This window comes from Delphinus delphis, chromosome 1, assembly GCF_949987515.2.
Source record: "Delphinus delphis chromosome 1, mDelDel1.2, whole genome shotgun sequence".
Taxonomy (NCBI): domain Eukaryota; kingdom Metazoa; phylum Chordata; class Mammalia; order Artiodactyla; family Delphinidae; genus Delphinus; species Delphinus delphis.
Window position 1 is genome coordinate 32,951,820 of NC_082683.1, and position 24,730 is coordinate 32,976,549.

The 24,730-nt window shown below is 43.5% G+C and overlaps 1 protein-coding gene and 1 long non-coding RNA gene across 11 annotated transcripts in view; one reads left to right on the forward strand and one right to left on the reverse strand.

Annotated features, from left to right (window-relative positions):
• The window catches only part of SCMH1 (Scm polycomb group protein homolog 1), a 189,473-nt gene that overhangs the window by 8,870 nt on the left and 155,873 nt on the right, over positions 1-24,730 (reverse strand). For 8 of the 10 annotated variants that reach the window (XM_060020361.1, XM_060020371.1, XM_060020401.1 and 5 more), the window contains 3 exons: positions 13,742-13,942; positions 11,381-11,572; positions 1,500-1,694 (listed from right to left, as the gene is read on the reverse strand). In XM_060020361.1, the coding sequence (XP_059876344.1) occupies positions 1,500-1,694; positions 11,381-11,572; positions 13,742-13,942 (588 nt within the window). The remainder of the gene's footprint in view (positions 1-1,499; positions 1,695-11,380; positions 11,573-13,741; positions 13,943-24,730) is intronic. The other 2 variants (XM_060020427.1, XM_060020394.1) reach the window with 2 other exon arrangements.
• LOC132431011 (uncharacterized) lies at positions 6,606-9,417 on the forward strand. The gene is made up of 3 exons (XR_009520604.1): positions 6,606-6,661; positions 7,597-7,719; positions 9,315-9,417. It is a non-coding gene; the product is annotated as an uncharacterized lncRNA (long non-coding RNA).

Here is a 24,730-nt window from a genome sequence, read left to right on the forward strand (position 1 = left end):
ATATCCAGAAGATATTTCTCAGTCCTATTTTACCGAACCTTTTTGGGTTGTACTCGTCTTCAAACACTCTCTGTACTCCCGGCCACCACAGTATCAAATTCTTATGTTTCTCCTCACATGTGACTACTCCTTTGTCCCCTTGGTGGGATCCTCTTCCTGTTCCCTCCTCCTGAACTTTGTTGGTCCCCAGAACTCCTTCTTTGGTCAACTGTTCTTTTCATTCTAGACATACTCCTGGGAGTTGGGGGTCATTCACCCTACAACTTCAACTTCCATCTATTTGCTGATGACTCCAAAATATTTAACTTCAGCTCAGTCTTCTTCCCTGAGGATCAGACCTGCACAGCCACTGCCTGCTGGGTATCACCTAGATGACCCACGGGCTCCCTCCCCTTCTTTCTCTTCTATGGTTGGTCCCCTCTCTCAGTGTAATGGCACCGCCATCTATCCAGTCACCCCTTCTAGAAACCTGGGAGACATTCCCACTCCTTCCTTACAACCCTTGAATCTGACTCAATTTACCTCATGAAGAGTTTTCAAATCTATTCTCTCTTCTACAAACCTTCTACCACTGCCCTAATCTAGGCCTTTTATCATTTCTGGTCTGGCCAGAAACCTAAGTAACCTCCTAAGCGGTCTCTCTACTCTTGTCCTGCCTCAGCTCCATCCACAACACAGTAGTCAATGATCTACTGGAAACACAAACCTGTTTAGGTGTTGCCTCTAAGTAAAAGTCTCCAGAGCTTCGCATTACCTACAAGATTAACTCCAAACTCTTTAACGTGGCATTTAAGGTCCTCTATGATACAACCCCTGATGCTTGCAGGCTTTTCCCTTTGAAGTCCCAGAATTACATTTTGTTTTTCAGCAATACCAAACTGCGTGTAGTTGCTGGTACAATCTGTGTTAGTTCTTATCCCTTTGCCCTTGTCCATACTGTACTCTCTTCCCTGGAAAGCTCTCCCCCGCCTACCACTCCTAATACATTAATATAGTCAACATTTAAAATGTCAGACACTTTCTCAAGGAAGCTTCCCCTGGATACCAAGCTTGGGTTAGGTGTTCCTTCTTGCAGCTTTCATGCAACTCAAAGTGTATCTCTTTAGCCACACTCAAGATGTTGTTTTCAAGTTACCTATTTAAGTGTTTGTCTCTCCCACAAGACTTTGAGCTCTTTAAGGACAAGAAGTGATTGATTTTTGCGTCCCCATGACAAACACAGATGGTGTTCAAATAAATGGCTCATGAATGAATGAAGGACTCCTTCCCTGTCCCTTTGGCTCTAGGTCGCTGGCTCTTAGTTTCTGTTATTCTCAAGCTAATCCCAGAGCTTCAATTGCTCCCCAGGGGCCTAGTCAGGCACAATGGTAGCCCAGATGGCAGTCCAACCTCCAGGCAGCAGGCAACAGAGTTAAGTCCTTTCTGGCCTCCCAGGGTTCAGGAAGGGAAGAAGGAAAGGATGAGAGAGGGCAGGAGAGCCAGAACTCTGAAAAGCTTACCCCTGGAGCAGAACCTGCGCACAGCCGAGGCAGTGCTCAGTGGGAGGCCACAGGATGGAAGCAAAGGCCGGTACCCAGGGTTTCGAAGATTTTGGGAGGTGCTGACAAGGTTGGTGGGATTCAAGGTGGAGTCCATTGAGTCTGAGTGTGGCTCCAAGGACCGGGCCAGACTATTTCCCAGGGCAAAGGTCTCACCTGGAAAACAGTAAAACCAGAGTTACAGCAGGGACTAGCCTGAAAGGACTGCCAGGGCGCTGGCTCCCAGGAATCTGTTTGGGTGCAGTAAGAGGCAGCAAAGCAGAGAGCCCCGGGCTGAGTCACAGGGTGCCTGTGTACCAGTCATGGCTCTGGCTCTCACTAGGTGGCCTTAGTCAAGCCCAATGCCACTCTCTGGACATGGATCTCCTCAGAGACTTCCTTTTAGACTAGATGGTCTCTGAGTTTTCTTCTGGTTTGGATGTCTTAGGCTTTTTCTGACAAGGAGAACCTTAAAAAAAAAAGAAAGCTATTCTGGGAAGAGTCTGCCCTAATACAAGATGCTAGAGCAGGGAATAGGGGTGCTGAAGAGATTCTGGGAAGAGTCTGCCCTAACACAAGATGCTAGAGCAGGGAATAGGGGTGCTGAAGAGATTCTGGGAAGAGTCTGCCCTAACACAAGATGCTAGAGCAGGGAATAGGGGTGCTGAAGAGATTCTGGGAAGAGTCTGCCCTAACACAAGATGCTAGAGCAGGGAATAGGGGTGCTGAAGAGATTCTGGGAAGAGTCTGCCCTAACACAAGATGCTAGAGCAGGGAATAGAGGTGCTGAAGAGATTCTGGGATGAGTCTGCCCTAACACAAGATGCTAGAGCAGGGAATAGAGGTGCTGAAGAGATTCTGGGAAGAGTCTGCCCTAACACAAGATGCTAGAGCAGGGAATAGAGGTGCTGAAGAGATTCTGGGAAGAGTCTGCCCTAACACAAGATGCTAGAGCAGGGAATAGGGGTGCTGAAGAGATTCTGGGAAGAGTCTGCCCTAACACAAGATGCTAGAGCAGGGAATAGGGGTGCTGAAGAGATTCTGGGAAGAGTCTGCCCTAACACAAGATGCTAGAGCAGGGAATAGAGGTGCTGAAGAGACACACTTGCTTAGAGGAGGGCACTTCAGAAGCTGAGCCTCTTAGCCAGCAGGACACCTCAGAAATGCTTCTGGATGCCTGGCTAAAGGCCTGTCTGCAAAGGATCTGCTCCTATGCTTCCTCCCTCCTTTCATATTTGCCTTGTTTTATGGAAACATTCCAAGGAAGCTGGGGTTGTACAGTAGTGAGAGCATGGGCATGGAGCACAGAATCTGGGTTAGAATTTGACTCTGCCGCTCAGCAGACAAGGTACTTCCCTCAGGACCTCAGTCTCCTAACCTATAGCATGGGAGGCCCCTTTTTCCCAAGGGGTTTGTGAACATCAAAAGAGAATGGCTAGGAAAGCCTTCGTAAAGGGAACCTCATCCTGACATTTCTACACCCAGGCCATGGCCCAACCCCACGCAGCAGCCCCTAATCCTTGCACTATAGAACCTGAGGCAGACTCCCTCTCATGGTTGGGTTCTACCCATACCAAGTCAGATCCTCTGGCCACTGCCTTCTCTGCTTATGGGGGATGTCTTGGGTCCTGGACCATATCACACTGTCCTTTGTGGTTTTTCTTAGAGATTAGGGGTTTAGGTAATGCTTGGGATTCATACAGGGCCTCTGATGAACGCTAAATTCAAGGAAACTGTCTGGTATACAATAAGACCTCTTTGGCAAGATGGTTTAGGATTTTAGGACTACTTTCTAATTCTCGCCTAAAATTGCTTGGTAAACCACGGGATTACAGTCAAATCTAGCATGAGACAGCTATTCATCCACATCTCAGGAAATTTAACTGATGAAGCCCTTTCCTAGAAACGGTTCTGAAAGAGAGAAGTCTCTGAGGCGCTCTAGGATACCTACACCATATCCCACCCCATTTCTGCAGGTGAGGTTTCAGATTCCTATTTTCCAGGAGAGATGATTATAGCAATGTCCCACTTTGAGACAAGGACAGGAATCCAATCCAGGAAACAGGATGCCTGGGTTCTACTTCTGGGCTCCTGCCTCTCACTAGGTATGTGATTCAAGGCAAGATATTTGTCTTTTCTGAGTACTAGTTTCCTCATCTGTAAAATGGGGAAAACTCACCCTTTGTCATGCTGAGAACATCAAATGAGAAAACAGAATGGGATGGACTTTACAAAGGTGGGGAGTTGTATTTTATTCTTCATTCAGAGTTAGAGTGTAAACCGAAGTTCTCCGCAATAGCTCAAGAAAAAAATGAACTCGAGTTTCTGTATTTATCAGCACAGTAATGACCTCACCTTTCTAGTACTCATTTTACTCAGCAAAGACCTACTTCACATGAGCTAACAGATGTGAAGAATAATCATGATGACAATGCCAGGGGTTCACCAGATGCTGATGCAAAATCAGTAAGTGTCTCTTCTCTTGGCAATGCTAAGAATGGTAAAAGAAATCTGGATTCTGGTTGAGAGGTCTGAAAAGCTGGGCTGGTGGCACCTGGACTAGGCAAGGTCATTAAATCTTATCCAAATGAGATGAAGAGGAAAAATGAAGCATCACGCCCAAGGCTCTGAGAGGTCCTAGTCAGCTTAAGGCTGATCAGATGAGGCCCTGGCTGCCTTCAGCAGGATGATGCCAGGGCAGAAGACTGCAGTGCTCTCCAGCTGTGCTCCACAGAGCCCTGCAGAATTCCCAGCTCCTCGCTAGAGCCTCGGCCTCATCCCAGCTTCTATCAAAACAGCTCTGGTTCTAGCTTTTATATACCAGAGTTTCATATAATCTTACCTTTGCAAAAAAGGAGTTCTACTGCTAAAACAAAACAAACTTTGAAACCACTGGCCCAGGGGTCAGAAGTTGGGGCTGGAACACTTGAGTTCTATTACTGGCATGATGATTAGTCAATGATCACCACCTTTTTTCTGGGATTCAGCTTGTGCATCTATAAAATGGAGATGAAATCCCTTAACCTCACAGGATCAACTTGAATTAAATTCACCAGTGAATGCTGGAGACATGAGAACAATCAGCATGAGAGGGAGCTCGTTCATTCATTCAACAATCATTTGTTGAGCACCCTTCGTGTGCCAGCCACTGTGCTAGGCATGGGGTATGCAGAGGTAAACACAGACAAGGACCTTGCCCTTACACAGCTATTTTCAGTGAGAAGCAGATCTTCTGAGTATCACATTGCAAGGCTGACCTTAAAAACTAGAGTTCCCAGTGGAGGATGACCAGAACGGTGGTGAGAGGCCTAGAATTCATGGCAAAGGAGAAAGAGGATGGGCATATACAGGCTGGAGAAAAGTCAGAGGAGACAAAGACACCAAGGGCAGTCATGGGTAGAGAAGAGGGCTGGAAGTAGATTTGTTTTTTGGAAGGCAGAGAGTAGAGCAGGGGTAGGAGTTATAAGAAGGTAGATTTCAGCTCAAAAAGCAAGGCATTTGGTAATCAAAAGTATCGAACAATAAAACTGATTGCCAAAGGTGACTGTGAGCAACATATCATTAGGGGTATTTAAGCAGAAGTCAGATGAACACAACTGTCTGCTGGGCTAGATACTAGATCATCTCTAGAGCCATTTCTGCTTCTGAGATTCAAGGACTCTACACTCAGAAGCATGCTTTCCCCTTCATGGGGGTAAACTGAATGATCAAAAAACAACTACAGTTGTGGATCTAAGAAACTTCTTACACCAACATAGGACTCAGAGGCTAGCACAGTTCTTACGCATGCTTAAGACAGACTTAAGTCTGTCCCATGTTAAAAAAATATCCTTCTCTGAACCACGTGTCCCACATCCTCTACTAAGTATCCTTTCACTCAACAAATACTATTAAATACTTACTATGTGACAGTTAGGGTGATGGATACTGAGAATGGTGAAAAAGATAGATTTCACCCTTCCCCTCATGGAATATTTAATTTAGTGGGGAGGATGACAAAATACAAGCTCATAAAAAACAGAAACTGTTGTAAATATTCCTAAGAAAGGAATAGGGAATTAAGGCAGAAAATAACAGAGGGACCTTTTTAGATGAGGAGACCCTGAGAGGCCTCCCTGACAACTTGACAAGTTGTGCTCTGAAGAAGAGTCCAAGTGGAGGTGTGCCAGACAGTGTGCTTGGTTTTAGGGTTCAATGGAGGCCCTAAATGAATCCCAAAGCATTAGCTAAACAGTTGATTTCTAAGAAAAACTACAAAGGATAAGAATGTGGGTCCAGGACTCAGGATACTCCCCACATGCAGAGAATTTTATGCGTCTGGGTAGATCATGGGAAAGGATCTGCTTATTACTTTAAAGTAGATGGTGATATGTTAAAACAAATGTATAATACAAACTAAAGCAGCCACTAAAATAACAAAACAAAGAATTATAGCTGACAAGCCAACAAAAGAAATAGAATAGAATCATTAAAAAACTGGATTAATCCACGGGAAGGCAGAAAAAAGGAAAAAGGGAACATAAAACAGATGGAACAAATCTCTCCACCCACAGCTCTTCCCTTTGTTCTTTGAGTTGCTGAAAGTATAGATCTGGGCTAGCTGGTACTTTCTTTTAGATAATTACACTAATGGTTCTTTTGGTATGAAAGGCAAGGTCTGGGCATTGTGTAGAAGGGGAAAGTTGAGACAAAAGCAAACAAAATTATTTTGCACCATATTAATTTGGAGTTGCCTGCTGATAGCTTGGAAGGGAGGAGGTATGGGATGGAGGGAACAGAGAAATCAGAGGGCAAAGGGAATTCCTCCAAATCTAGAATGGGTCGCAGAAAATGGCAATAGGCGGAGGCCTAAGGTGAAAGAGGCCAGTAAGATATTTGCTGTAGCATCTGATAAATACTAAAACAGAAATGTTAAATTGCTTCCTTTCCTTTGTGGTAAGTATCCTTCTTTCTACCCACGACTTCAGTACAAGTCTAGCACACCTAACAGACTTGTGTTGGTTTTTCCTTAGGGAAATGAAGGATGAGGAGCTGGATCAAACTGCTGGGGCAAAAAGCACTGCAGGAGAGACCATCAACTACAGGAACTGACAGGGGAAAAAGGGATTAAGAACCGACTCAGAAGCAGGAATTCTGAGCTAGAAGTATGCACTACTACGAGGAAAATGTAACCTCATCCTGGGTTATGTGGGATGGGCGGGGCGGGGGGGTCATTTAATTTTAGTTAGATTTGGATATCAAAGGAAAGGACAATCCCCAAATCTAGGAGGCCTTGCAGAATTCAAAAACCTCCAACTGGTCCCGCGGCCTACCTCTTGCTCTACTCCAACTATTCTCCCACACAGTAAGTACCCTGAGTGAGCTTTTGAAAACACAAATCTGATTGTGTTATTTCCATAACACAGTCATGGCTTTAAATACTTCAATGGGTCCTCACTGCTCAATGACATAAAGTCTGTAACCTGGTCAATTAGACCTTTTCTGCCTGGGCCTTTGCTACCACTCCAGCCTCACTGCTCACATTCTTCTTTTCTACACTGTATTTCTGAAACAAGTCAGGTTTCCTCTTGCCCCTCACAGTCTCACACGCTCAGTCAACAAGAACATTCTTCATCATCCCCTCTTCCATCTCTTTGGGTCTGTGGCACCTTTACCTCATTATCCTACTCTTTCAGGTCCAAGTGTATATATCATTTCTTCTGGACGGTCTTCCCTGACACACCGGGTTTGAACTCTTGAACTCTGAACTTGTTCCATTAAAGCACTCATCACCATGAATTAATTTGTTTGCTTATTTGTTCATATTCTTTACCAGGCTGTAAACTCTGTGGGTGTAACGACCTTGACTCCTAGTTTACAATGGAACCCTCTATACCTAAATCAGAGCTGTCAATAAATACTGGGTTGACTGACTGACCGAATAATGGAATCACTACAGTTTCAATTAATTATAAACATTTGAGTGTTCTTAAAACTCTGACAGTTCTATGAGGAAACCTTGTGTGGGAATGAAGGCGCATCCTAAGAAATTATGAGTTCTTATCTGGCTTTTATTCTGTGATTTTTGGGGTTTCGTCAGGAGAACCACTTTATAACCAGCTTAGAAGACCTGGATGGAACTGGAAAGACAGGCACGAGGAACTCACTGTCATGGGACAAATGAACTACTTCCTGCAGCAGAGAGGAACCAGCAGGCCCAGAGGTGAATGCTCGGTGGATTTCAACTACAGCTAACATTAATAGTCACTGGGATCAGCTAAATTAATACAATCTCCTGTTTAATACCATTAGTTTTTAGAGGACCAGAAAGAGCTCCTTCTCACTGAATCTTTATAGGCCTCGTACTTGATACAGCCACGTGTGTAGTTCTTAAGAAGGGACTCTGAGCTGCCATTGCCTCCCTGAGGGATCCTTCTCTGACCTCTTCTTTCACCATACTCCCAGCTCGTCACTCCTGGCTGGGCCAGAGTACCTCTGGTTCCATGCTCTTACCACATACATGTTTACCGGTATCTCCTCTCTGAGCTGGGAACTCTTTGAGAGCAGGGATTGAGTCTGTTTTCTCTCTCTGTCTCCCCAGAGCCCAGTATAGGATCTAGCACAGAGTAAGTATTTGATAAATGTTTGATGATCTGAACCAAAACAACTGGCCTGAATTCTTCAAAATGCCAATGTCATATCATGGAAGGTAGATAAAAAAGGCTGGAAAACTGCTCTAGATAAAAGAAAACTAAAGAGACAGTGGATTACCCTTCACTGGATCTTGGATTAGGAAAAAAAAAAAAGCTACAAAGGACATTACTGGGACAACTGGGGAAATCTGAATATGGACTATATATATCAGCTAGTAGATTTTATTAATGTTAAACTTCTCAAGAATGATAATAGTATTGTGTTCCTTGTTCTTAGGAGATACATACAAAAGTGTTTAAGGATCAAGTCTCTCATCTGCACTTAACTCTCAAATGGTTCAGTAAACAAAAAATACACAGAAACGCATACATGTATATACACTTAGAGAAACAGATAAAGTAAATACTGCAAAAAGCTAAGTGGCAAATCTAGGTGAAGAGTACATGGCTGCTCACTGTACTACTGTACAACTTTTTTATAAGTTTGAAATTTTTCAAAATAAAACACTGGAGGAAAAAACTAAGTCTCAGCTTAGGTAAGGAAGCCTAATGGGATGTACACTTGGTGACTATTTGCTATATTGGAAATGTGTAGTCAGTTACCGTATTCAGAAATGGGTAGGGTAGTGTGGAGACAAGGCTGTAGGGAAGAAAGAGGGGGCTGGTAAGCTCCTGGATAAGAGAGGTGGTATCTTCAGATGTGGAACGAGCAGAAGCGTGTAGCCAGGCAGAAGGGTGGGAGTAATAAACACCAGATCCAAAGGGCAAAGCGAAAGAAAGCCCTTATGCACATCAAGCTCTTTGGCAGAGGTCTAAGTAACTAATCGGAAAACTGTAGGAAATGAAAAATGATCAGAGGTGGAGCAAAGGGTCAGTAAGGCAGGGAGGAAGGGAGGGAGGCAGGCAGAAAAGATAAGCGAGGGAGCACAGAAGAGTTAGAAATCTAGGCAAAGGTCTAGTTTGTCTGGGCAGAGTTAAAACATCTCAGGGAAGCAAACAGAAACTAGGGTGAGAGCAGCCAAGCTGCTGAGCACCCACTATGAGAAACAGAGGTTAGAGATCATAGGAGAGTACAGAGAGCTGGCTGAATCTGTCTGAAAAAGAGGGAAGAGAAGGGGGGCAGCCAATGCGGAAGGTGATAACCCTGGTCTTTGTCTCTTCTTAGCTGGTGAGGCAAGAAGGAAGAGTGGCTAAACCCTGCTTCCTCTTGTCTGGTAGTTGAATCAGAGAGATGCAAACTGGAACAGAATTCCCAGGAAAGGTCACACGCCCCAATCCCAAACTATCATCACGACTGCAGGCCCATGATGTACACCCCTACCAGCCTCTGCATGCTGCTACCAGTGCGTTTCTCTTGGTTGTTAGCGGTGTTATTGCATTTAAGAATTCTGGGGCTTCCCTGGTGGCGCAGTGGTTAAGAATCCACCTGCCAACTCAGGGGACACAGGTTCGAGCCCTGGTCTGGGAAGATCCCACATGCTGCGGAGCAACTAAGCCCATGCGCCACAATTACTGAGCCTGCGCTGTAGAGCCCGCAAGCCCCAACTACTGAGCCCGCATGCCATAACTACTGAAGCCCACGTGCCTAGAGCCAGTGCTCCACAACAAGAGAAGCCACCGCAATGAGAAGCCCGCGCACTGCAACGAACAGTAGCTCCCGCTTACCACAACTAGAGAAAGCCTGTGCGCAGCAACGAAGACCCAATGCAGCCAAAAATAAAATAAATAAATAAATTACTTAAAAAAAAAAAGAAAAAGAAATGCTTAAAAAAAAAAAAAGAATTCTGAGTTCCTATTTCTTTGAGAAATCTCTCTTTAGACTAGCAGCTACACTCATGGACATGCTACCCTCTCTCGTGTATCCATTCTTCCAGAATCTCAGGTAGGGCTAATTTTAATTATTGAAGTGCAGCTCAGAGTTCCTGAATGCCAGCAGCAGGGGATATGTAACAACCTGCCTTTGTGTGCACCAACTCCACCGTGCCCAGCCCAGACTCCCAGGGCAATATCCTAACTACAAGTAAGAATGCCCTTTTCTGTTCTCAGAGAGTGTGACGCTGAAAGAAAGCAATCTAGAGTAGGTCAGATGAGAAGTTCCCTCTGAAGAAAAGGGTCAGTGAGAGGGTCACAGATATGTCTGCAAGGGCCAGATGGTGGGGACCCCAGAAGGAGCGTCTGAAATTCAGGCATCTTTCTGCCCTGCCTGCAAGTCATATAAGCAATTCTCCTTTGGGTGCAGCAGTACAGATAGAGGCGATGGATGGGGGGTGACGGGTGAGCAGTCACTTCCCCAGCACATTCTTCCACAAGTGGCACTTTTATCAGGAGTGATTCTGACAATGATGAAAAGACAACAGGGAAGACAGTGTGGGAACAAGACTTCTGCAGGTCAGAAGGGACCACCTTTTGGAGTTCCACTCCCCCATCACCAGGCAGCACAGCCCCAGCGCTGACAGCACTGCCTCTCTATTCCTCTGGCCAGGACAAGGTCCACAGGACTCTTTTAAAGAGCCTTTCCTCCCTCTCCCATAATGACCTACCTTGCTACGTTTAAGGCCAAGCTTCCCTTCCCTCCCTGTTGTTCTGTGTCCTGTGCTCCAGATTAGAGATGCTGAGTTCCATTCACTCAAACCTCTCTCAGAAGTGCTTAGTCACTGATCCGGCCACGTGGCATCCGCTTTCCCGTTGTGGGTCTGGTATGTTAACTAAGAAAGTTATTTTCCAGCCTAGTTAGAAACAGCAGGAACTTGAATTGACTTGCTCGACTGGCGGCGCTGGAGGAGTTATGGCCGCGTGCCAAAGGAAAGAGTGGATGGCCAATCACCGGGAGCAAATTTCTCAATCTGCAGCCTGAGACTAACCCTTCCCGCTGGCGAGGGAGTTCTGCGTTAGGCCTTTGCTGCCAGACTCACGCGGGGAGATGTCCTGTGACTTCACGGTGGCTCCACATGCAGATTCAGGAGAACCATGAACCACCATTTTTTTAGGGATAAAAATCCAGAGGAAAGAGGGCTAATCCTAAAGATAGCAGACGAGATCCTGAAGAGACAGTACAGATGAGAGGAGACCAAAAAGTGCCAGACACGGCAAAGTTAAGGCACAGAAAACCAGATCTTGGGGTAGTAGGTGCCAGGCTAGCAGGTCTGAGGGCTGGCCCTGGGCCCTCGCTGCTGCTGCTACAGCTACTACCCTGCCCCCCTTTCTCAGCCCAGACCCCGTCCCAGCTCCTACCTGGTAGGTACCTGTCGTGGCTGTGGCTGTACTCTGTGGTGGTGAGTGACAAGTGAGTCTGTGTAAAGGGCTGGTTGCCAAACAGATTGTCACTGCGAAGGTTGTGGCAGAGTTTCTCCAGGAAGCGGAGGACGTAGGTGATGCTGTTGACGGCTGGGAGGTTGAGGGTGTGCTGCTCACGGTCAAACACGGCTGTGGAGTTAAGCGAACAGGGCTGAGCCGTCAGTTCCTCAGCTCAGCAGCGCAGGCAGGGCAGGAGGAGTCCAGCCCACTGCTTGCCTCAGGCTTCCCTGGTTACACAGAGGCAATCGGTATCGGTGCCCAGGTTTCCTCCCTCCTTCCCCTCCCCTCCCTCCCTTGAGGGTTTGATTTTTGCCTCCAACTCCAGGGCTTGCAATGATGGGAGTGGCCAGGGCAGGTCTGTTGCACCTGGGGCTCTGGAATGATTTTACTTAGCCTGTGAAACAACTGTGAACGTAATTCTATCTGCTCCATCAGTTGGCTGGGCCTCCCCCAGGAAATCTGTTCATTTGGGGTTCCATTTCCATAAGAATTGCCCAAGAACAGAGAAGCTGGGCCGAAGAGGAGAATACAGCTATTGCCAGCAGTGGCTGAGGCGTTCAATCTGATCTGGATAAGGGCAACTAGAATTTCGGCAACATTTGGAACTATTCCATGCCTGATTTTCTTTTAAAGTCCCCACCTATTTCTATTCAAAATGTATCTGTATAATCCTTAACAAGCAAAAGGCCTCTACATCTGTCTCTGAGGGCAGGAAGGAAATGGGGAGATAGGTCATTCTCAGGAACGAATTTTGGGGCAGAGGAAGAACCCTAGAGAAGGTGTGGGTGAGAGCTGCTAAAGAAAAGTGGTAAAGAAAGCCGGGTCCCTGTAGACTGCTGCACAGAAGCAAAGGAGAGGCCAGGCAGAGGCCTCGGCCTCAGAAGGAAAGGGAGGCTTGATTTCCCATGCAGTTTTCAGCCTTTTATAGCAATTCCTTCCCTGCCTGCCCCCATCCTCCATGCAGCCAATTACTCCCTCGTCCGGGCTCCCACACCACCCTGCATGCATTTCTCACATATTATATAACACCTCCCACAGTTAGCTGTGAGCTAGTCTTTCTTTTCCATCAGGGCAGAGCCTGAACATGTCATCTTCTTTTCCTCCCTTCCCCTGGCCAGTGTCTGGCAATAACCTCTAACACAGAGTAAGGACTCAATGAATGTCTGCTAAAAGGTGGTATTTATGGGGTCTTCCATGTCAGCTGGGTTTCCTGAGGCTGGATACTGCAACTAGTTAGAGGGCAGAGGCAGGAGATTACGGAGTAGTGTACAATTAAGACCGAAAGGCTGGGGCTTCCCTGGTGGCGCAGTGGTTAAGAATCTGTCTGCCAATTAAGAATCTGCCTGCCAATCTCACTCTCTCATGGGTGAGAGCCCTGGTCCGGGAAGATCCCACATGCCGCGGAGCAACTAAGCCCGTGCGCCACAACTACTGAGCCTGTGCTCTAGAGCCTGAGAGCCACAGCTACTGAAGCCCGCATGCCTAGAGCCCGTGCTCCGCAACAAGAGAAGCCACTGCAGTGAGAAGCCCGTGCACCGCAGTGAAGAGTAGCCCCCGCTCGCCGCAACTAGAGAAAGCCCACATGCAGCAATGAAGACCCAACGCAGCCAAAAATAAATAAATAAAATAAATAAATTTATTTAAAAAAATAAAGATTGAAAGGCTCTAGATCAAGTCTTCACAGGTCTGGTGGGTAAGAATGGCGTTTTGGACTTAGGAAAACTGAAACAGAGCAGGGCACAGCAGAAAAAGTGACTATTCTCAGTGAAAAAAAACAAACCAAAAAACCATACTCTGTGCAACTGACTCAAACTCTCATAGCAGGAAAGAGAGGGATGATTCTTCCCACTCTGCCCTGAGATTCAATTCCCCTGTATCAGGGCTGGCTTAGGACTGGGAAGCTAAGGAGTCAAAAGAATGAGTGAAGAGTTCTGTGGTTCCCTGAAGCCAGCTAGGAGGCTATGGCAGTCTGGAGAAACTCTACTGTTTCCACAATACAGCCTCCTCTGGATTTTTTCTTGTGATCATCTTTAAAGCAACGCAGCCATGTATTTTCTGTATGGGAGAGGCTAGGCAAGGAGACAGAGTCTGCGTGGGTATTCTACTTGGCAGCGACATGCAGAAGACCTGGAGGGGCTCTGGGAGTTGAAAATGAGGACTCTCTGAGAAATGGAATACTTTCGTATTTCTCCAGAGCCTCCAGGTGTGGAGTAGAAACCAGGATGCCTTGCTAGAAATTAGCCAGTTGAAAAGGCCCGCTCCTCTGACTAGGAGCCATACCGGCCCAGGGGCGCTTACCTGAGATAACTGCACCACCGTGACCCTGTTTGAGGAAGCCGAAGACGGTTTTCTGGTGATAAGCACAGTCGATGCAAGCCTGCACAGCCTGCTGCAACACCACGGAGGCTTGGGCTGGCCCAAAATGGTCAGGGAGCTGCTGGACCTTCTTCTTATCTAAGTGGGGGCCTGTGCTGCCATTCTTGTTCAAGTAAATACAAACTGCAGGAGACAAAGAATCAAAGCAGCTTATAGAGTATCCAGGGTAGAGAAGTCAGACAACAGTGCTCTCCTCGTCTTTCATACCCTGGCTCTGGTCTCTACAGGATTCCCAGCTGCTAAGCTGTGAAACACCGTGGGAGGGGGTAGAGGGTGGCTGTACCCAGCTGCTGCCAGCCCAAACTGCATGACCAAAGCTCTGGGAACGCAGCCTGCTGGGAGAACAGCCCAGACCAGCCAAGGCACAGAACTCGCGCTTTGTCTTCTGTACGCTGAAAAGAAGATCTAAGCAACTTTCCAGATGTATGTACTTTCACTTTCGGTCCTTGGTTGCCTTATCTATTCTTGGTACCTCTTACATGCTCTGTGTATGGAGCTGGGGGCGCTGGCAATATTAGTGCTTGTGTGTGTTTGGCTTTGGACTTAGAGTGGTCAATCCAGCAGTCACTTTCCTTGCCTTCTGTTCTGGGCCTTAGAGTCCTTTTGTTATCTTCTACATCAACACTCAGGCTCAAAGAAAGTAGTGAAAATAGGAGAAAACTGGAATAAAGAAAAACATGCAAAGGACCTGAGGGTCCCACCTATGTATTTCTCTGTTTCAGTACTTTCTCCTGTCAAGACAGCTGGGCACTCTCCTAATTGCAACCTCCCACCTGCCACTGTGCTAGGGCAGAGGCAGGGCGAGCACGGAAGAAAGAGGCAGTCCTACCCAGACTTGCTTCTTGGTCTCCAGAGAGGACCCACAGCTGCCTGGCCAGCTACGGCATTCCTTCTGCTGACCTGACTTCTAGGCTTCCACTTGAGTAGGGGGTACTCTGCTTCTTCACACTGTCCTGGCTCACTAATTGAAGGGCAGGAGGGCAAAAAGTCTCTTTTGTTATTAAAGGCAAAAAGGTAAGAGCAGCAGCTGTGTGGGCTGTGGACGGACTGCTGTCCTCTTTGGGCCTCAGGTTTGCCATCCACAAAATGGAGGGGCTGAGCCAGATGCTGCCTGAGGATTCTTCCACCGTCGTCATTCTAAATCTAAGGGGAAGCAAGATGGAGGGAAGAAAACAAAAAGAGAGAGGCAGGATGTGGAAGGTGATGGCTGAAAAAGAAAGAAAGGAAAAAAAAGAAAAGGGTAAACAAGATGCATTGAAATATATATTTAACTCTTTTTTCTCTTAAAACCCACTACAATGAGCCAGATAACAAGAAAGGAGACAACTTAAAACTCTGGAAGCTGGAAAGCAGAGTGACAAAGTAGCAACTGACTCAGCAGACCCAAGAATGCTGAATCCTTAACCAAGAGTGGGGAATGATGAGAGCCAAGCTGCTCCGTCTTTATAATTCACACAAGGCCCAAGAATGGGCAGGGGCCCCTGCAGGTCGGTGTGAAGGTAGACTTAATAAAAGAAGAACTGGCTGAAGCCTGTTAAGAAATGGTTAGAATTTCCATGTCATAATATGACTCTTTCACTGAAAACAAAACAAATAAAAATGAGGAACTCAAAGAGAAAAGAGTAATGAAAATAAGTGAAAACATTATGTCTGTGAAAAGACACTTATTAAAATGTTCACAGCAGGTTAGTCATAATAGCCCCAAACTAGAACCAACCCAAATGTCCATCAACAAGAGAACAGATATACAAATTGTGGTATATTTATTTACTGGAATACCACTTGGCATTAAAAAAGAATGAACTATTGACGAATGCTTCTCAAAACATTATTTTGAGTGAAAGAAACCAAATACAAAATAGTACACACAATCTGATTCCATTTATACATGAATTTCAGGAACAGTAAAGTCCAACCTATGGTGACAGAAATCAGAATAAAGGCGAGAGTGAAGGCTGACCGTAAGGAAGCATGAGGCAACGTCCAGGGTGGCGGAAATGACTCTTATCTTGACTGGGGCTGTGGTTACATGGCTGCTTACATTAATTAAAACTCATCAAATTGTATATTAAGATATGTACATTTCACTGTATGTAAATTTTACTTAATTAAAGCACATAAAAAGGAAAAAATATAACCAGTTCAGTGATGATTTAAAAAAAAATTCTATATGGATTAAAAGGGTGAAATACAAAAGCCAAAGGATAAAACCTTCCAAAGACTGTGGTTCCCAGATTCCTTGACATTCCTTCCACTGATCTCTGTGATACCTGACCAATAAACTATGGTGGAAATGACACTGTGCCAGTTTCTGGACCCAGGCCTTAAGAAACTGGCAGTTTCCACTTCTTCTTTCTTGGGACGTTCACTCTTGGAACCCAACTGGCATATGTGAGGAGGCAAAGCCACATGTGGCGAGGTCCATATGGATAGAAACCAACAGCCAGAGCCAACCTGTCAGCTCTGTGGTGGAAGTGGATCCTCCAGTCGGGGTCAAGCCACCACTGCTGACACTGCAGGGAAGAGAGACCAGCTGTCGCCACCCAGCACTGCCCACATTGTTGTTTTAAGCCATGAAGTTTCGTAGTGGTTTGTTATGTAGCAAAAGATTACTGGAACAGAATGTGGTATCAGATATAGGGTGCTACAGTAACAGAAGTCCAACACACATGACATTGGCTTTGGGACTTGGAAGCAGAAAGAAGCATAAAAGCCTACAAAAAGAATGTGAGTGAAGCTGAAAGGGCCTTGAATAGAAGCCTGTAAAACGTTGGGGTCTAAAGGATTCTGTACTAGTCTATTTTGCACTATCTCTGGCGCTATTAGTCTGAGGTGGCAATGCTTCCACCAGAATGAAACTTGGGGGGTTTTCTATGAACACTATTGAAATTTACTTCATCAGCTAAAAGCCGCAATCACAAATCTCTGGAAGATAAGACCTTCTCTACTTTGGGCTTCCTGTATAGCTGCTGTGAGACAATGCCCTTAAGATCCGTAAAAATCTTACTATTTAAGGAAGAGTATCTGTGAGACTTGCCCTTACGATTTTTAGAGGGCCTTTTGGTCTGAAAGAGACTATGAAGCATAGTCTTAAATCATTCTGACATCTTAATGAAAGATTTTTATTGTCCCATTCTGGATTTGACCCTTTCTTAATTTAGAACTATTTGCCTTCTGGAGAGACTGGAAATGAGAAGCATTTCCAGACTGTGAGTCCTGGACTTTTTTATTTGCTATGTTTGTTTTTGAAGCTCATCTCTCTCATCTTACACTTTTATCATAGGCAGTGAGAAGCTAGGTGGCACTTCATTACTTTGTCTGGAAATCTCCTTATACTTCACTGAGTTCATCAGGTACATTTCCTAGTTCCATGTTACTGCAGGTGACAGTGTTACCAGACTTTCCATCACTACCTAGCAGGTGTCTCCTGTCCGCCATCTTCCAATAAGATTTTCCTCACTTTCCTTTAAGCCCTCACTGACAGCCTTCTTAAGACCTTTTAGGCTTCTATTCTCAAGTTTCTAAGAGAATCATTCTGGCAGAAGCATTGCTAGCTCAGATTAAAAGGGGCAGAGATGGTACAAAATGGAAAGAATTCTTTGAACCCCCAACCTTTTACAATCAGGAGGAAGACTGAGAAGGCAATCTCAGATTTCCTATGGAAAAGGAAGGATGATTCAGAGGACAAAACCAAAGAGCCATGGAAACAACTCCCAGAAAGTAGTATTGGATCTAATTAAGGAATTGGCAACATATGCCCAGCTGGATTTCAGAATTTCTATAAACCAGTGACTGTTATGTGCCTCTGGGTTTTTTCCCCTTTGAATGAATGTATCTATAAGTTATCCTATGCCTACCCCATCACCGTATGCTGGGCATGTGGGGAGTAGACAACATGTTTCTTTAGGTCACAGGTCTTCGGTCTGAGAAGAACTACATACACTCAAGGAGCTATATCTGAGAAACTGCACCTGTGAGGTCTCATTTGCACCTGGATCTGACTTAGATGATGAGATGCCAGATCTGGAGCCCAATGTTGTAAGGGATGAGACCTTTAATGGGGAATCTTGCAAGGGGAAGAATAAATCTTCCAAGTGGTAAAAATGTAAATAACTTATGTCCAGAAAGTGGACTGATGTGGTTTTAAAATATGGTCCATAATTCTTTGACCCTCCTCCCAGCAAGATGTGGGGTCTACTCCCCTTCTCTTGAATCTGGGCTCTGTGACCGCTTGATCCATAGAATATGATATGGGAATGATGCTCTGTTGATTTGGGGGCTCAAGCCTTAAGAAAATGGTAGCCTCCACTTCCTGTTTCTTGAGACACTTGCTCTTGGAATCCAGTCACCCTGGGATGAGGAAGCCCAAGATACCTTTTGGAGGCATCCGTGGAGAGAAGAACCAACGGCCAGCACCAATTTTGTTAGCCGCATGGATGGATCATCTTGGAAGTGGACCCAACAGCCCCAGCTGAACCACCTCAACTGATGCAATGTGGAAGAGAGATGAGCTGCCTCTGCTTTAATTACAGTACAGTCGAATATACTGATATTACCTTTTCCAGGAATATAAAGGTTACATACTTTCTCTAATTTATGCTTATTGTCTTATTTTAAAAATCCTTCCCAATCTTAAGGTCATAAAGATATTTTTGTATATTGTCATGTTTTGGTTTTCTACTGCATCCATGATATCAGAATTAGAGGCTGAAGAAAAGATTCAGAGAAGGGTCAGCGTGGAAGGAACTTGGAAGTAGCCACTTCATCCTGACAACAAGTAAAAAGCTGAACAACCTGCAAAATCAACTATCCTTTTTAGATCCATCAGAGAACTGAGGTCACAGGGCAAACTGCTGCTCCCCACCAAGAGACAGACCGGTGAACACAGAGACTCACAATTTACTAAAAAGAAACCGCCACAGGAACTCGTGCAGAGGTAGGAAAATCTAAACTATAGAGTTCCTACTGGAAGCTCTGTGTGAACAAGTCTAAGAGTTAAAAACTCCAGGGGGGATCCACTCATGGGGTGCCGGTGGTCCCACACTTTTGTGAGTTTTACCTCCAGAAGCTCGACCAGGTTCTCACAGTGAATATCGGAGAAAAATGCCCTCATGCTTCCAGCAGTGGGAGGGGGGAAAAGGAGCCATTTAAAAATATGCCAGAGCATTCTGTCCTTCTTAACAAGGCCTACCCTCAGGAGAAATTATTTTACCAGAACTTAATCTGCTGGGATTTGATCAGAGCTTAATCTACCTGGGGGAAGGGAAATAACCAACTGCAGCCCCCTCCAGCCATCCTGCCCCATCTAAGGGGCATGAGGGGGACTAAGAAGCACTGGTAAAGTTCACAGTCCAAGAGCACAGTCTCACCGAAAGACTGAGACCTAATCATAGGACTATAGAATACTTCTCCTCCCCTCATACCTTACCATTATTACTAAAGGCCTATTTATAAGGTAAACTAAAAGGCAAAAAAATGAAGTTTGAAGAGACAGAGCAAGCATCAGAACCAGACTCAGCCATGGCAGGGATGTTGGAATTATTATTATTTTTAAAATTTTTATTTATTTATTTATTTATGGCTATGTTGGGTCTTCGTTGCTGCGCACGGGATTTCTCTAGTTGCGGCGTGTGGTCTTCTCATTGCGGTGGCTTCTCTTGTTGTGGAGCACGGGCTCTAGGCGTGCGGGCTTTAGTAGTTGTGGCTCTCAGGCTCAGTAGTTGTGGCTCATGGGCTCTAGAGCGCAGGCTCAGTAATTGTGGCACACAGGCTTAGCTGCTCCGCGGCATGTGGGATCTTCCCAGATCAGGGCTCAAACCCGTGTCCCCTGCATTGGCAGGCGGATTCTTAACCACTGCGCCACCAGGGAAGTCCCTGGAATTATTAGATTAAAAATTTAAAACAACTATGATTAATATGCTAAGTGTTCTAATAGATAAAGCAGACAGCATGCAAAACAGATGGACAATGTATGCAGAAAGATGGAAATTCTAAGAAAATAAAAAATCAATGCTAGAGATCAAAAACACTGTAACAGAAATGAAGAATGCCTTTGATGGGCTAATTAGTGGACTGGACACAGCCAAGGGAAGAATCACTGAACTTGAGGACATCTCAATAGAAACTTCCAAAACTGAACAGCAAAGAAAAAAGACTGAAAAAAAAGCCTCCACCCAGAATAGACTGGGTGTCCAAGAACTGTGGGACAACTACAAAAGGAGTAACATACACATAATGGGAATACCAGAAGGAGAAGAAATAAAGGAATAGAAGAAATATTTGAAGCAATAATGACAGAGAATTTCCCCAAATTAATGTCAAACACCAAAGCACAGATTAGGAAGGTCAGAGAACACCAAACAGGATAAATGACACAAAAAAACTACATGTAGGCATATTACATTCAAAAATGCAGAAAATCAAAGCTAAAAAATCTTGAACGATTTCAGAGGAAAAAACCAACTTACCTATAGAGGAGCAACAATAAAAAATTACATCCTTAGAAACCATGTGAGCAAGAAGAGAAGGGAGTGAAATATTTAAAGTGTTGAGAGAAAATACCCACCCACTTAGAATTCTATCCCTTGAAAAATTAAAGTGAAGGAGAAACACAAACTTTCTCAGGGACTTCCCTGGTGGCACAGTGATGCGCCTAGAGCCCATGCTCTGCAACAAGAGAAGCCACCGCAATGAGAAGCCCTCACAACGCAACGAAGAGTAGCCCTTGCTCACCGCAACTACAGAAAGCCCGTGCATGGCAACGAAGACCCAACACAGCCAAAAACAAATAAATAAATAAATTTATAAACAAAACAAAACAACTTTCTCAGACAAAGAAAAACTGATGGAGTTTGTTGCTTGTAGATCTGCCCTGCAAGAAATGTTAAAGGAATTCCTTAGAGAGAAGGAAAATAACATAGGTCAGAAACTTGGCTCTACACAAAGAAAAGAGCATCAGAGACAGAATAGGTGAAGGCAAAATAAGAACTTATTATTTTTTTTTTAAATATTTTTTTGACATGGACCATTTTTAAAGTTTTTATTGAATTTGTTACAATATTGCTTCTGTTTTATGTTTTGGTTTTTTGGCCACAAGGCATGTGGGATCTTAGACCCCCAACCAGGTATTGAACCTGCACCCTCTGCACTGGAAGGTGAAGTCTTAACCACTGGACCGCCAGGGAAGTCCCCTCATTCTTAACCGATCTAACAGATGACAGTTTGTTCAAAATAAAAATAGTAATGATGTATTTGTGTATGCTTATGTATATATATATGTACATGCTTATACATACTCATGTCTAAGTGCAATGAATGACACTAATCATACAAAGGATGGACAGGAGGAATTAGGATTCTTATTATATCTGTGAAGTGGTATAGTGTTATTTGAAAACAGACTTGGATTAGTTATAATGTTATTTGCAAACTCAAGGGTAATCATTTAAAAAAGTAAAAGAAGAAATATAACTGATATGCTAAGAAAGGAGAAAAAGTGGAATCATATAAAATGCTCAGTTAAAACCACAAAAGGCAGAAAAAGAGTGGAAGACAAAAATAGGAACAAATTACAAAGGCAAAAAAATAGAAAACTGTAACAATTATGGTAGATATTTATCCAACTACATCAATAATCATTTTAGATGTCAATGGTCTAAATAAACTAGTTAAAAGAAAGAGATTTTCAAACTGGATCAAAAAACAAGACCCAACTCTATGTTGTTTATAAGAAACCCACTTTAAATATAAAGACACATATAGATTAAAAGTAAAGGGATGGAGAAAGATATGCCATGCTAACACTAATCACAGGAAAGTGGGAGTAGCTGTATTAATTTCAGACAGAGCAGATTTCAGAGCAAGGAAAGTTATCACAGATAAAGAGGGGCATTACATGATATAAAGGTCAAATATCTAAGAAGACATGTCAGTCCTTACTGTGTATGCACCTAACAACAGAGTATCAAAATACAGGAGGCAAAAATTGATAGAACTGCAAGGAGAAACAGGTGAATCCACTATTACAGGTGGACACTTCAACATCCCTCTATCAGAAATGGACAGATTCAGCAGGCAGTAAGGACACTGTTAAACTCAATAGCACCATCAATAAACTGGATATAATTGGTATTAGAGGCTACTTAACCCAACAACAGCAGAACACACATTCTTCTCAAGCTCACATGGAACATACACCAAGATGGACCACATTCTGGGCCATAAAATACACCTTAACAAATTTAAAAGAGCAGAAATCATATAATATGTCTGTTCTTAGACCACAATGGAATAAAACCAGAAATCAGTAACAGAAAGATAAGTGAAAAATCCCTAAATACTTGGAGCTTAAACAACACATTTCTAAATAACACATGGGTCAAAGAAGAAATCTCAAGAGAAATTTAAAAATATTTTGAACTAAATGAAAATGAAACTATAACTTATAAAAATTTGTGGGATACAGCCAAAGCAGTGAATCGAGGGAAATTTATAGCATTGAATGCATACGCTATAAAAGAAGAAAGATCGGGCTTCCCTGGTGGCGCAGCGGTTGAGAATCTGCCTGCTAATGCAGGGTACACGGGTTCGAGCCCTGGTCTGGGAGGATCCCACATGCCGCGGAGCAGCTGGGCCCGTGAGCCACAACTACTGAGCCTGCGCGTCTGGAGCCTGTGCTCCGCAACAAGAGAGGCCGCGATAGTGAGAGGCCCGTGCACCGCGATGAAGAGTGGCCCTGGCTTGCCACAACTAGAGAAAGCCCTCGCACAGAAACGAAGACCCAGCACAGCAAAAATAAAAATAAATAAAAAAAAAAAAAAAAAGAAGAAAGATCTAAAGTCAATAATCTAAGCTTCCACTTCAGGAAATTTGAAAAAGAAGAGCAAATTAAATCCAAAGTAAGCATAATAAAAGAAATAATAAAAATTAGAGCACAAATCAATGAAATTGAAAACAGGAAGTCAACAGAGAAAAATCAAGGAAAGCTGCTTCCTTGAAAAGATCAATAAAATTGATCAGCCTTTAGACATGCTAATAAGAAAAAAGAGATGACACAAATTACTAATATCAGACATGAAAGAGATGGATCACTACATGGATCACTACAGGTCCATGGTCATTAAAAGGGTAATATAAAGAATACTATGAATAATTCTATGCTGACAAATTTGATAATCTAGATGAAATGGACCAATTTGGTGAAAGACACAATCTACCAAAACTCACACAAAAAGAAAAAGACAATCTGAATAGACCTATATTTATTAAAGAACCTGAATCAGTAATTAATCACCTTCCAAAACAGAAAGCATCTGGCTCAGATGGATTCACTAGAATTCTACCAAACATTTAAAAATGCATTTTACCAATTCTCTCTAATCTCTTTCAGAAAACAGAAGCAGAGAAAATACTTCTTAACTCATTTTATGAGGCCAGCATTACCCTAATACCAAAACCAGACAATGACTTCACAAGAAAAGAAAATTAGAGACCAATATCTCTCATGAACATACATGCAAAAATCCTTAACAAAATACGAGCAAATTGAATTCGACAATATATAAAAAGAATTATACACTACAACCAAATGGAGTTTAACCCAGGTATGTAAAACTGATTCAACATTTGAAAATCAATGTAATCCATCACATCAACAAACTAAAGAAGAAATATCACATGATACCAATAGATGCAGAAAAAAACATTTGACAGAATCAAAGACCCATTCATGATGGAAACTCTCAGAAAACTAGGAAGAGAGGGAAACTTCCTCAACTTCATAAATAACATCAACAAAAACCCTACAGCTAACATCATACTTAATGGTGAGAAACTAGAAGCTTTCCCACTAAGATCAGGAACAAGGTAAGGATGTTCTCTCTTACCACGAGTTTTCCACATTGTACTAGAAGTCCTAACTAATGTAATAAGACAAGAAAAGGAAATGAAAGGTGTACAGTTTGGGAAGGAAGAAATAAAACCCCCTTTATCTGTTAGAAGACATGATTGTCTATGTAGAGAATGCAAAAGCACTGACAAAAGAAAATTCCTGGAACTAATAAGCAGTTACAGCAAGACTGCAGAGTATAAGGTGAATACACAAAAGTCAATCACTTTCATATATAACAGCAATGAATAGGTGGAATTTGAAATTAAAAACAATACCATTTACCTTAGCACCTTCAAAAATAAAATACTTAGGTATAAATCTAACAAAATACGTACAAGATTTATATGAAGGAAACTACAAAACTACAAAACTCTGATAAACGAAATCAAGAAAGAACTAAATAAATGGAGAGATATCCCCATGTTCATGGATAAGAAAATACTGCCAAGATGTCCATTCTTCCCAACTTTATCTATAGATTCAAGGCAATCCCAATCAAAATCCCAGCAAGTTATTTTGTGGCTATCAACAAACTGATTCTAATGTTTATATGGAGAGGGAAAAACCCTGAAGAGCCAACACAATATTGAAGGGAAAGAACAAAGTTGGAGGACTGACACTACCCAACTTCAAGAGAGTACGGTATTGGTAAAAGAATAGCTAAATCAATGGAACAGAATAGAGAGCGCAGAAATAGTTCCACACAAATACAGTCAACTGATCTTTGACAAAGGAGCAAAGGCAATACAATGGAGCAAAGACAGTCTTTTCAACAAATAGTACTGAAACAACTGGATAGCCACGTGCAAAAAAAGGAACATAGACATAGACTTTGCACCCCTCACAAAAATTAACTCAAAATAGATCACAGACCTAAATGTAAAATTCAAAACTATAAAACTCCTAGAAGATAATATAGGAGAAAACCAAGATGACCTTGGGTATGCCAGTGACTTCAGATATAACACCAAAGGCAGGATCCCTGAAAGAAATAATTGATAGGCTGGACTCATTAAAATTAA